Raw genomic sequence first — 12939 nt, 5'->3', positions numbered from 1 at the left:
TGGCTTGGGCCCAAAGCTATAGGCATGCCTAAAACTGCTGCACATTACAGACGTGGACACAGAGACCTAGGCTTGGGGTCAGAGGGAAGGATGGTAGTGAAATGATAGGGTAGAGAATTTTAGCCATTCTGAGAGAGGAACCAGAAGCTAGTGTGAAAAACTTTGTAGGACTAGAGAAACTATGACCAGATCAAACTGAGGGGCATAGCTGGATGGGAGCACCAAAGAACAGATGGAGAGTGAATTTCAGGGACAGCCAGTGCTCTCCAACCTCAACTCTTCAGCTGCAAATGAATGACCCATTCCGTGCAATTATGCTATGAAATAGAGAACAAAGTCAGAGTGGGCAAAGACAGTGCCCAGCAGTAATTCCACCCTGAGCTTGAACTTGGGAAGAAGAACATGCCTGATAGTCAATGTTCCAGACTGGTAGGAGTAACCCACTTCAGGTAATTAAAAACGACAGACAAGGAAGACTGAATAATGGTTAGGTAAGAAGTGTGTGACAAATAAACAGCTTGGCAAATTGTAGGGTTCAGGGAACCTGCAGATACATGGGTAGTTCAGTTTCCATGTCAGTCTTTTGGTGGAAAGGGGATGCTCATGAGAGCACAGGTTCTGTATTCCATGAGCTGTCGAATTCCCTCCTTGTCATCTATTGAACAAAGCATTTTGTACCACTCCTCTAAGTAGTTAAAACGTTTTTTGGGGTTTTTTTTAAATTCCATGTGTCACCTGGAATAGACATTATAGTAAAAGCTTTGTGACTCCATTTTATATACTGTCGGTCCACTGGTTTCTAAGAGATCTGACTTCAGTGGCATTGGCTTGAGTGCTTGAAGCAGGGCATTAAGAAACCATTCACAAAGGGATGGAACAGAAAACATAATTTTGTGCTGTATCATACACATCCCTTCCAGATACTTTAAAGGAGACCATAATGGCCTATAACTTTATACAATCATACTGGTACACTACTTACTATACAGTAAGTATAGTACATTAGGCAGCTGTCAGAATTGGTCACAAAAACTTCCTGACATGTTACTGCAGCAGCAGTTGAAAAAGCTAACAGAATGTTAGGAACCATTAGGAAAGGGAGGGATAGTAAGACAGAAAATATGTCACTGTATAAATCCATAGTATGCTTACATCTTGAACACTGTGTGCAGTTCTTGTTGCCCCATTTCAAAAAAGAGATCTTAGAACTTGTAAAAGTATAGATAAGGGAACAAAAAATTATTAGCGCTATGGAACAGCTTCCATATGAGGAGAGAGTAAAAAAAATGGACTATTCAGCTTAGAAAAGAGATGACTTAGGGAGGATCTGATGGAGGTCTATAAAATCATGAATGGTGTGGAGAAAGTGAATAAGGAAGTGTTATTTACCCCTTCACATAACAGAAGAACATGGGATCCAGTGAAATTAATAGGCAGAAGGTTTAAAACAAGTACTTTTTTGCACAACGCACAGTCAACCTGTGTGACTCATTGCCAGGGGATGATGTGAAGGCCAAAATAATAACTGGGTTCATAACAGAACTGGGTAAATGAATGGAGTGCAGGTCCATCAGTGGCTATTAGCCAAGATGGTCAGGGATGCAACCCCATGCTCTAGGTGTCCCCAAACTTATGACAGCCGGAAGCTGGGACTGGACAATAGGGGATGATGGATCACTCAATAATTGCCCTGGTCTGTTCCCTCTGAAGCATATAGCACTGGCCACTGTTGGAAGACAAGATACTGGGCTAGATGGACCATTGTTCTGACCTAACATGGCCATTCTGATGATCTTAAGTATGATTTCAGTTAACTAAAAATGAAGAAATTTTAAAAGCCTAATTTGCTTTTCCCCTGTTTTGCAGTCTTTCATTTGGCACATAATTCAGTTGGGACAATGAAAAATGTTTCTTTTGGTTCCTATGCAGCAGAAGTTTGCTGCAAGGTGCAGGCTGCAAACGCTCAAGAGAATGTTTAAATTAAAACTTCTGATGTGTTTTGGTTTTGTTTCTATCAAAACATTAATAGAAATATTTACAACTTTTTAAAAAAGAGCCTATAACTGTATAACCTGTAAGCATAGGTTACCCATCATATTTCTTTTTAAAGTAAGTGAGCCAGTATCACAAGTCTCTCAACACTTTGAATAGTTGACTCAGGTCATGGATGAAACCATACAAGGACATTGTCACCTGACCCTGGAGTGGGGGGACGAAACCCCAGATGGGAGAAGGAACATTTAAAAAATGGGGACATTTTGCCATGCTCTGTCTTCCACCTCCATCTACAACCACCACCAAGCAACTGAAGTGCTGACCCAAGGGAAGAACCTGGCTGAAAGGAATCAGTCAGCCTGTGGTGAGAAACACCTGAGTTTGTAAGGTTGTAGAAGGTGTTAAGTTTAGTGTAGAATGTATTTTGCTTTTCTTTATCTTGACTAAATCTGACTTGCTTATAATCATTTAAAATTCTTCTGCAGTTAATAAATTTATTTTACCTAAAACATTCCATTTAAGGTGTGTTGGAGATGCCATTTGAAGTAACAAGACTGGTGCATATCAATTTCTTTGTTATGTTGATGAACATATGAGCTTGCAGTGTTCAGTGGGCAGCACTGAATATTGTAAAATGGAAGTTCCTGGGATCGCGTCTGGGACTGGGGGTATTGGCTGGCTCGCTCATTGAATTGGAGGCAACTTGCTTGCTGGAGGCTATGCGTAAATCCTGCAGGAGTGGGAGTTCTCATAGCAAAGCAGAGTAAGATGGGCTCCAGGGGTGCGGGATGGGGTGACAGTGATTCACCAGTACAGGTTACCCTAGAGGAACATCACAACATGACCATGAGTTGTGGCAGATGGCTATGCCCTGGGTCTTTGCTGCTTTGAACTCACTTGGATATCAGAGGATCAAAGAGGAGGAGGGGGTCTCTGCACTGCTAACTGGGGATCCATGGATTTCAGACCAGTGGTAAGTTGCCAGAGTCAAACCCTGTGATTACGCATCATTCCCACTCATGAATCATGTCACAGGGAAGGGAAATTTGCCACTCTGTGGCAGACAGTTTGAAAAGGAACTTCACACAGGCCTCTTTATTCCCACCACTCTTTATAGAACTTACCGGTGAAATATTTTCCAGGTGGTGGCTCATTATACAGTATAATTATAACCTATTTATGACCAATACAATATCAGCCTGGGAGGCTTTAAAGCTAATATTGACTGACCTATTTTAAGTCGTATGAAAATTATCAAGAAAGTGTTTTCTTGGTCTGTTCCCTGAGGACTGGGAGGAAGGATAGCTTCTGGAGGCAATAAATAAAACTGGTTTTGTATGTTTTACACACCAAAACAGTTGAAATTTTGGGGCAATTTGGCTGAGTTTTGCTTTGTTTTAGGCTTTGTATGAAACCAAAACTGGAAAGTGAAAGTTTCAAAGTGTGTGAACTGAAACACAGAAAGTCAAACGGTATAAGTTTGAAACACTAAGTGTTACATAACTCTGGGTTATTTTTTGTTCTTTTCCTGGGATGTCTCACATTTAAAAGCCAAGCTGTATCCTCTGAGCATTCACAGGAGCTGTACACATGTATGCGAGGGCAGGATGTGGCCCTTAAACTTCAAACCTCAGAATCCTCAGAAGCTGTGGCTTTACAGGATGTTGTATATGTGTTAAGAGACTTCACTGGGGGCCTGAAACTCAGTTGTCAAATATGAGTCACATTTACACTGGAGATGAAGGAAAGCATTCCAGATGTGGGGCTCTCAGTTATGTGTCTCTTGTGGCTCAAGATGAATTGAAGAGGGGAGTGCTGCTGCCTGGAAGCTTCAAATACATATTTGTCCCAGTGATGGTGATGGGCATGACATAAGAGTCTAATTAGGTCTGAGGGAAACATTCCTGCATAGCTGTCGCAAGCTCTGTCCCTGGCTGTTACTTGCTCTGTCAGGCAGTAGAGTCATGACTCCACAATTGCTCCACCCAGGAGCCACGAGCAATAGTGCGCTCTTCAGCTCCCAGAAGCCCAGTCACGGCTGTCACATGCTGAGATGCACTGGTGGGGCAGAGGAAGGAACTCTTTTGCCTTCACCTCCCTCTTTAGATGTCCATCTGTGCTGTGGAGGCTATGATTACACCCATAACTTCTCTCTCTTAACCTACTGAAAATGTTTTTTCCTTTCTATACTATCTTGGAACTTAAATCATTAGAACAATCAAATTAATCACTGGGACAATATAAGAGCATGAAGTACATTCATATTTAGTCTGCGTTCAAAGGAACCTTTTAAAAATACAAATTCTGCTATTGAATATGTCACTGCCCTTCCTCTTCATCTTAACTAAGAGGCTGAAAGAGGTAGTATTTCATGGAAGACCATTCTTTACTTAATTATCGGATCTTTTAAGTGGTGTCCCCTGTCACTCTTAAATAAAGTACTGATAACCCAGAAAATCAGCACAGTTCTATTTCCTAGCAGATGCAGTCTAGCTTTGATATTTTTGTGATCAGTTCATTTTTTTTCATATTCTGTATATTATTTGCTGTTATTTCTAAGGGAAGCACTGTAAATTAGGAATTTCTTTAGTATCAAGAGCCGGAGGGATATTGCAGGGTAGAAATGGCAGTGTTGCCAACTCTCTCATTTCTTCATGAGGTTTGCAATATTTGGTGTCTTTTCTTAAAGCCCTAGCTTTAAGAAGAGAGAGAAGCTCAGCTTTCATTTAAAAAAAAAAAATAAATTCCTAGCTCTCCTGGTTGCAGAGAGAGACTTGAAAATGTGCTCCTTAATAGGTCAAAAACAGGAAGGCAAATAAAAAGAACACACTTTTTTATATCATAAACTTTAAGCCACTCATTTTTGTAGGACCCGACTCATGATTTTCAGATGCTTGTGATTAGCAGTACTGCAATTTTTATAAATAGAAAATAAGATTAAATTATGATGATTAACAAAGTGACAGTGAGGAAAATGTAGGACATACAGATTATTGGGGGGGAGGGAACACCCTGTATCTTTATTTATTTATTTAGAAAGCACATACAGCGATGTATGGGGGAGGAAACAGAGATGCAAAATAGGTCGGCATACAAATGCCTTTCAAAAGAAATGGTGAGACGCTTTTCTGATGATTAGTTGTACATCAGTCTATGTGAGCATTTAAACTGCTGTACCTTTCCTAGATAAAAAGAAACCACACAATTTCTGAAGAACATGTTAAATGTCTATTTTCAGAAATTCCTCCATGGTCAGTTTGTAAGCAGCAAAGTTTTTTTTTGTTTTTTTGTTCATTTTTAAAAAAAATTCCTGATGTTTCCCAGGAAAGGAGTTCTCCTTGTTCACGCCATGGTTTCTTTCCTCAGTGTCCGCCTCTGATGACAAGTAAGGATACTTGTGAATGATGATCTCCCTTTAGTTCTTGACCTTTTCTTTAATTTCTTCTGATGCTTGAGTGAAATTCCGAGCTCCTCCATTATAGCATTGAAAGAGAGACACTAAAGGAACGTGGAAAAAGCATTTAACATTAAAATAAATTTCCAACTTAAATTCTGCAAAATTTAGGTTTTAGGTTTCTATAAATACAGACTTTAAGGCTTGACTCATGGACCTCACTGGTTTTGGGAGTCTCTTCACTGAATTCAACAGGCTTTGGAGCAAGGCCGTATTGCACAGTGGATGGGATTTTCAAAACACTTGGCCCAAACCTGCTCCCATTGAAGTAAATTTAACATTGCTTTCTCTGGTTTTGGTTGCTGCATGGTTTTGAAAATCCTATCCAAACACAATATGGCTTACAGAGTGTCTCGGATTATGAAATTTATCTTTTCTAGGAAAACCATACTCACGTTAGTTTTAAAATGCACAACTTGTTTTCAGGATTATTTGATTATTTTCCCTCACAAAATTAATGAATCGCTTCATAAAACTTTCTAGCGCTCTTGTTTTACAGAGAAATGGAGAAAAATGCTTTTAAAATGTGTCCAGAAAAGGAGAAATTATGTTCACATGAAATAGTTGGAGAAGAATTGCAAGATGGGTTAGAAAGTGAAATGCCATTTGGCTACTGCATACATGAAGCTACGTTGGGAAAAACAAAATAACATAAAAACCGACTACTAAAATAACTCCATGTGTTATAAAAATGGAGCTCAAATGGAAAGAGTTGGGATCATGCACAACTAATACAGAGATGATAAAATCAGGTGATAACCGTGTGATTACAATATACTTTTGGCCACCTTACCGGCACCCTGAGCACTAATCCATCCCTTATTTGTAACATTCCAAAGTTTTAAGAGAGGTTTTTTTTTTTTTTGTTTTGTTTTTTTTTAAACAACCCATAGAAACTCGTCCTATATCCCAAACATGGATTTCCCCCTAAAATTATACTGCTGGAAGATAGGTTTTATTCAATCTTTGATCTGTAACAAGTCAATTCTAATATGTCAAAGCCCTGCAGGGCTAAATATAAAATATTTATACTAGGGGAAAGGGGGAAATCCAAACTTTCCTACCAGCTTTTACTTCCCAAGGAAGACTTAACATAATGACACCTACTTCACATTTTATGTTAACTCAGGCAGAGAAGTGATTTATTTAAGGCTGCAGAGGGAATATCAGTTAGAGCAGGGATTAGAACTCAGGAATTTTAGACTAGTATGACCTAGATTATGCTATGTTTACATTTTAATAGCCACTTTCTTTGAGCACCTTCACTTTTGTTCATCTTCTGAAACACTAAATGTCTTAAGTATATAATAATGAAATAGTTAATTCATGGCTGACTTAAAATGTAATTGATATGAGCAAGAAAAGTGTACTGCTTTCTTCAAATTATCTTCTAGTAGATCAGCCCTTGGTAAGAGTCAGGTTTTCACTGGTGTAATTATCATTTAAATAGAGCTTTGGAGACACAATTTAGGAATTTCTGGTATTAAGCATTAGTTTGAACCACTTAATTTGCTACAGTTCTGGGCCCTATGACAGCAGTTGCTGAAGCAGATGTCTTCATGCTATGAAGTTACTTTTTAAATAGATTGAGCAAAGTCTTTTCAGAGAATGTCACCACTGATTTTTCTTCAGCTGATAGAAATATACACACCAACCCATTGGCTCAAATGTGTGTGCATTATTTTAATTGTAATTGGATTTTTTAAAATCTAGATTTTAGAATGGGTCAAGAATTACATTCCCCCTTGTTCATTCACCATGGATCAGTCACCAGGCTGTTTACTTTTATATAACAGTAATGCAATGTTCGTTGACTCTAATCCATGTTCGTTGTATGAATTTATTATAGGTGTAGATTTTTTGCAAGATGTACATAAGGATGACTCCTATAGTCTGAACAGTAACTTCTACTGGTGTGTTAATGTTTCCATCTGTGTTTTCCAAACTGCTTGAGATTAATCAGATCATATTGTACTCATCATATTGTTTATCATTTGATATGAATAAACTTAAATCCATGAGGAACATGTCATATTTGTGCTTAGATGTTTTAGAGATATCACTGATAGGTCAGTATTTGAAGTCTTAAAAATTTGGATACCCGTTTAATAAACTTCATGGAGTTGTTACAGCTCCTAAAAAGCTTTAAATAGCCTATCAGTCTGTTCTATTTGTAAACTGCTCATCTTCTTATTTTTAGTAACAATCGATGATGCGTGTGTACATGTCATATTTTGTATTTCAGAAGATAATTTCTATCTTGTAAAATATTTAATAATGACTGTTATCAATTTCAAGAGTTATTGGTTTAAAGGTCTGTTGCTGGTCTTGGTTTTAAATTTGGTTTTATCTATAAATAGTTTATCATCTTTAGAAGAAGTATGTATTGGGGCCCTGGCTTAATCCCGAAAGTCTCTGTCCAGCAGAAAATATCCACAGCCACAGGGGCAACTATAACTCAGCATGCAGATCTGGGCTGAGCCATTCAGAAGAGAAGTGAATCAGCCAAAGCAAACACACACTGGGAACAGCTGTTAGATACAAGGCACTATCTGAGAGAGGGGAAGGAGAAGAGAGCTTCAATGACTACTTCCTGACTCCTACACATCACAACTCCCAATGTTGTACCTACTGGAACCGTGAGAGTTGTTATAGCCCTAGGGATAGATTTAAACCTATGTCTTGGGAGAATTAACCAGCTATCAAAGCTGTTTTAATTTAACAGAGTGCTATAATAATGACGTGAATGTAGAAATAAGACTGGGAACCTGGACTGATCCTTTTAAAATAAAATTCAGAGGGAATGTTGACAAGGTTTGTAGGCTCTAACTTTAATCTGTGACGTATTTGTGTCTGTCTGCGAAGTCCTGCCACCTTTTAGAAAATGGAGTGGAGGAGGCAGTGGGTCTGTATAAACAGTTTTTAAAAGACCTGGAGTTTAAGGGCTCTGTGCTGCCCTGCCTCCCTCCTTCCCCATTCACATGCACTTAAGTTGTTCTGAAGTTCAACTGGAGAAGGTTCCTTGAACTTTCAATATTCTAATACATCATTTATCAGGAAAATGTCATGCAAAATCTTATAAGCCCCATGACATATATCTCAAAGTAATATTTATCTTCAGATTTGTACGTAGATCACACTTCACTGCTTCTAAAGTGACCAAGGCCCTGTAACAGCATGAAGTATTTTGTACATATAACCATTTAGGATCAACACTTCATAGTCCTTTTAGCTTTGATAGGTGCAATGACTAAAATTATTAAATGCCCTTAACTTCCATTAACCTCAGTAGGAGTTGAGGGTGCCTAGCTCCTCTCTGGAGGCACACAGCACCTTGTAGGATCATGTACCTTTTTTACAAGTATACTTCCTATTAGAGCTCATGTGATCATGCCATTTTTCACATGATCAGATGCTGGTGTAATTTTTGAATGGCAAGTAAGTTTTTAACACACCTTTGTGGCTAGATATGAAATTCCATTTAAAAATAAGATAATTGTTTCATAATGGTCCCAGAGGCAAGCCGAAATCTACTATACCATTTGGCACAGTCAGACAAGAAGTAAAGAGTGTTATTATTTGGGGTATGTCTATACCGACGGCGGCACTGTTGGTGCCGCAGGATCAATTCTGCAGGATCGATTAAGCGGCAGTGGAGACCCGCTCAATCAATCCATTAATCCACCCCCGCAAAAAGAGTAACACCGCATCGACGAGGGCATTTCCCATCAGTGCAGTGTAGTGGGGACGCTGCGGTAGGTTGAAGTTAGAAAGTCAATGGGAGATACGCAAGCTACTCTACATAGCTTGTGTATCTCCGGTCGACTGCTGCTGAATTTCACCAGCAGTGTAGACCAGTGTTTCTCAATTGGTGTTCTGCGGAACCCTGGGGTTCCACGGGAACACTGTTAGGGTTCTGCGAGCAGCCATTCTCCGCGCCGCCGAGAGCAGCTGTGCCCCGCGCCGCCGATCAGCTATTCTCCGCGCCGCTTCTCCGCGCCGCCGAAAAAGGGAAGATGTCCCAGTTTTTTCGGCGGAGGGTATCGAGTGTAAGTGTAATTTAATTGAGCAATGCTGACCTAGTTGTTTGTATATAATTTGCTTATTTCGACATTTTTTTTGGCCCCATATGTAAAAATACTGTTAAGAGTTTGGGGGGTTCCGCAATTATTTATCGAGTTCAAAAGGGTTCCATGGCCAAATTTAATTGAGAAACACTGGTGTAGACCAAGCTTTAGACTGTGGTTCTTTTTTCTATAGCCTCTCTCAAAGATGTGACAATGCTCATCTAAAAACAGAAAAAAAACAAAGGCACTCCAAACTGTAAATCTATCCAAATTCAGTGGAGATTAGGAGATGGGTGAATGGGAAACAGAGAGCTAAAGCACTTCTTGAGGGGGGCAATGATTAGGATAATAAGCATATTAGTCATTGTGCTTCTCCTCTCAGAGCTCAGAGGAGTTGGATTTGATTGGCTTTAAAGTTCTTTCCCTGCTGGGAAATCTTAAGTACTTTGCTTTACATGCTTAAGTACTTTGTTGAATTGGGACCAGAGAGCCTAATTTTCTCACTGTGATTAGGTCTTGGTCTGTAAGAAAGCACAAATTTGCAAAGATTCATGGATCAAAGCTTTGGGGGCCCTTGCCAACAAATTTTGCTACCCAGTGACGAGTTAACTGTCCTGAGTAATTGCATCATAATCAGGATAACTTTTTCAAAGGGCTTGAGTTGGACGGACACACACACGCAGACAGACGAACTGATGTGCTCGTATTGTAAAGGGTACTTTCTTGGTCACAAAAACACAGATGGTTTTTAAGATGCATTAGAAGAACCATGGAAACCACTAAGATTATTAAGCGTAAATAAAATTGACCAATTGGCAATACTGCAAAATTGAAACAAAATGCACAGAACTCATGTCACTGTATGTAAAGACCACATTTTCTTGTCTCAGTATTCAGGTCAAATAGAAAGCACATGGAAGAAATTAAGAGAACAGGGCTGAGTTGTAGTGTGTCAAGGGAGATTAGAGCATCTGGGGCACTTTACTACTTAATGTGAAGAAGTCAATCAGCAAGACGTGTTTAATTGCAATAGAGCTTAGACATGGTTCCTCTAAAACAGGGATCATTAACTTGCCACATCTTGTGTTGCAAGGGTAAACTGCAGTGTACAAAGAAACCATACCAGTGAATGCAAAACTCACGTACCCATAGCAGACAAAGATGATCAATGCAAATGAGTTGTAATGATCAGCACAACATACCAAAGAGACTGATATATCCAGCATTGGGAGGAAGGGGTGGAAGATGAAATAATGAAATTACAAGATCAGTTGAAGTTTAATCAGATCTGGAAAAAAGTAATTTGGGCTTATTTAGAATATAGGGCAGTTGATTATGGTTCATGACATTATTCTGATCTTATGTTTCTATAAGTATATCTAAAACTACAGTCACAATAGTTTTTCAGCATAGCCATTCAGACGAACTTCCTACACACATCTTTGTAGTAACTTGTATATTTATTATGCAAAACAAATGCCAAGGGTTTACAATTCAACATGATTCGATATCCTGATTGGTGCTTACACCTTGAAGGAATCTTCTGTCTTATTATAAGTACAGGATGCCTGATCCTCCTTTCAATTACACAGCTGAAAATGAACATTAAATCTATGCAATTACACTGTTGTAAAACTAGTGTATACATGAAGAAAACTAGATGTTCTATGAGGATGTATTCACTGAATAATTTTTTAAAAAATTTTAATGGTTACCAGCTTAAAACTAAGTGAGATTTTGTAGTACAATAGTAAAAGCTGCTTGGAGGTGTTGTATAATGAATTTTAAATGGATGGATGGATTAAAATTAATTAAATATTTGACAGAGAACACTGTGCTGTCAGCTAAAAATCACTGGCTCTTTGCCATGAAAGGGCCTTTCAGAGAGTTAATGGGATCCTGCAGATGGTTGCTTTGTAAGGTTTCTAAAGAACTGCATGGATGTCTTACTAAATGCTCTCCAGAGGCTAAAGAGCAAGTTCCTGTAAATCATACTTTCAGCAAACAGCACTGCAAGGGACAGACGGAAAGAAGGTAAATACATTTTCTTACCTGAAAATGCTGAGCTACCCAAAGGAATGGCAAGAGGATTATTGTGTATAAAGACCGTAACACTCTTTTAAATCTATTTTTTATTCTATGATATGCACCTAACTGCTCAAATTCTCAGGACCCTGGAGATCCATCTGCTACAGTAGCTGGGCTTTAAGGCTATTAATATGTGAGGCAAGATTTTGATCACTATGTTGTACACTCTTTAAGATGAATGCTTTCCATTGGACACACCTTTTTTTTTATTTACTGATTATACAGTGTGAATTGAGGGTTGTGTTCGAATCCCTCGCTCTTCTCGGATTAATTTGCCACAGTCTAACTCCGTAGATAAGGTGGTTCCAGAGGTGGAGTTTGATGGATGGGTTTGCTTACATTGTAGTCCATAAAAGAAACAAAAGGCCTTGCATGCAGGAAAAAAATGGAGAAAAAATAAATAAGTGAAATAACAAATATGAAAACGAAAGCTCTAACTTAAAAAAAAAATTGTATTATGGAAACAGTGTCACAGATTATATGCAATTTATGTTTTATGTTAGCTGTATGATATACTTTTCCCACTAAGATGGAAGATACTATACAAGCTTTTCATCACCCTTTAAGAAAAAAATTAGATAGAAAACAGGAAGTCATAATATATCTGTATTCTCCTTTTTATACAATCGTTTCCCACAGTTAGATTCTGTGTCAGTAATATATGATATTGCCACTTTAATGCAGTAGAAGTTTTTCAGTGTGATGTGACAGATTACAATTCCTTGCATGTTCCTGTGACACCATAGTAGGATTTTCACATAAACTGAATTTGTCACATCAGAGTCACACTGGTATTCACCCAAATTATAACCAAGTGAATTAATAGTCGTCTTGGGATACAATTTTTGGGGTCTATTTTAATTTATTCCAGAAATATATTGTCCTATGCACGTGCCTGAAGTTTGACTGTACAGCTTATTCCATTATCACATGTGCTAAGCATTTTTAATCAACTGCATTAACTTTGAGAGAGAGAGGAATTTTACAAAAAGGATAGAAATAGAATAATGGATGAAACCCAGCTGAGTGAGGAGCTGGAGACGCATTCTTTTCATTGTGTTTTTTTGAAACTGGTATTTAAGATTTTAAAACTTATAAGAAAACTAACAAATATCTACCAAATACAATAGTTCTCTTTGATTTATTCTTAAAATACCAAATACCAGGCAAAAATGTCTGGCTTATTAAAGCCTTGATCCTACAAATTGCTCCATATAGGTAAACTTCTGTGTCCATGTGCAGCGCCATTGACTTTAGTGCGGGTCTGCTCAGGTGCAGGGATCTGCCTGCATGGAGCAGTTTGCAGGATCCAGGTCTAAAATACTCGGTAATGAG

The 12939-nt window shown here is 38.5% G+C and overlaps 1 protein-coding gene across 2 annotated transcripts in view; it reads right to left on the bottom strand.

The window, feature by feature from the left end:
• Positions 1-4874: 4874 nt before the first annotated feature.
• Positions 4875-12939, bottom strand: part of GRIK1 (glutamate ionotropic receptor kainate type subunit 1) — a 204089-nt gene continuing 196024 nt past the window's right edge. For both annotated transcript variants that reach the window (XM_067565620.1, XM_067565622.1), the window contains one exon: positions 4875-5493. In XM_067565620.1, coding sequence (XP_067421721.1) covers positions 5338-5493 — 156 coding nt within the window. In that variant the 3' untranslated portion in view covers positions 4875-5337. The remainder of the gene's footprint in view (positions 5494-12939) is intronic.

Source organism: Emydura macquarii, unplaced genomic scaffold (assembly GCF_026122565.2).
Source record: "Emydura macquarii macquarii isolate MOO-44397 ecotype Brisbane River unplaced genomic scaffold, CSIRO-AGI_Emac_v2 contig_2681, whole genome shotgun sequence".
NCBI lineage: Eukaryota > Metazoa > Chordata > Testudines > Chelidae > Emydura > Emydura macquarii.
This window is presented reverse-complemented; position numbering and strand designations above follow the sequence as displayed.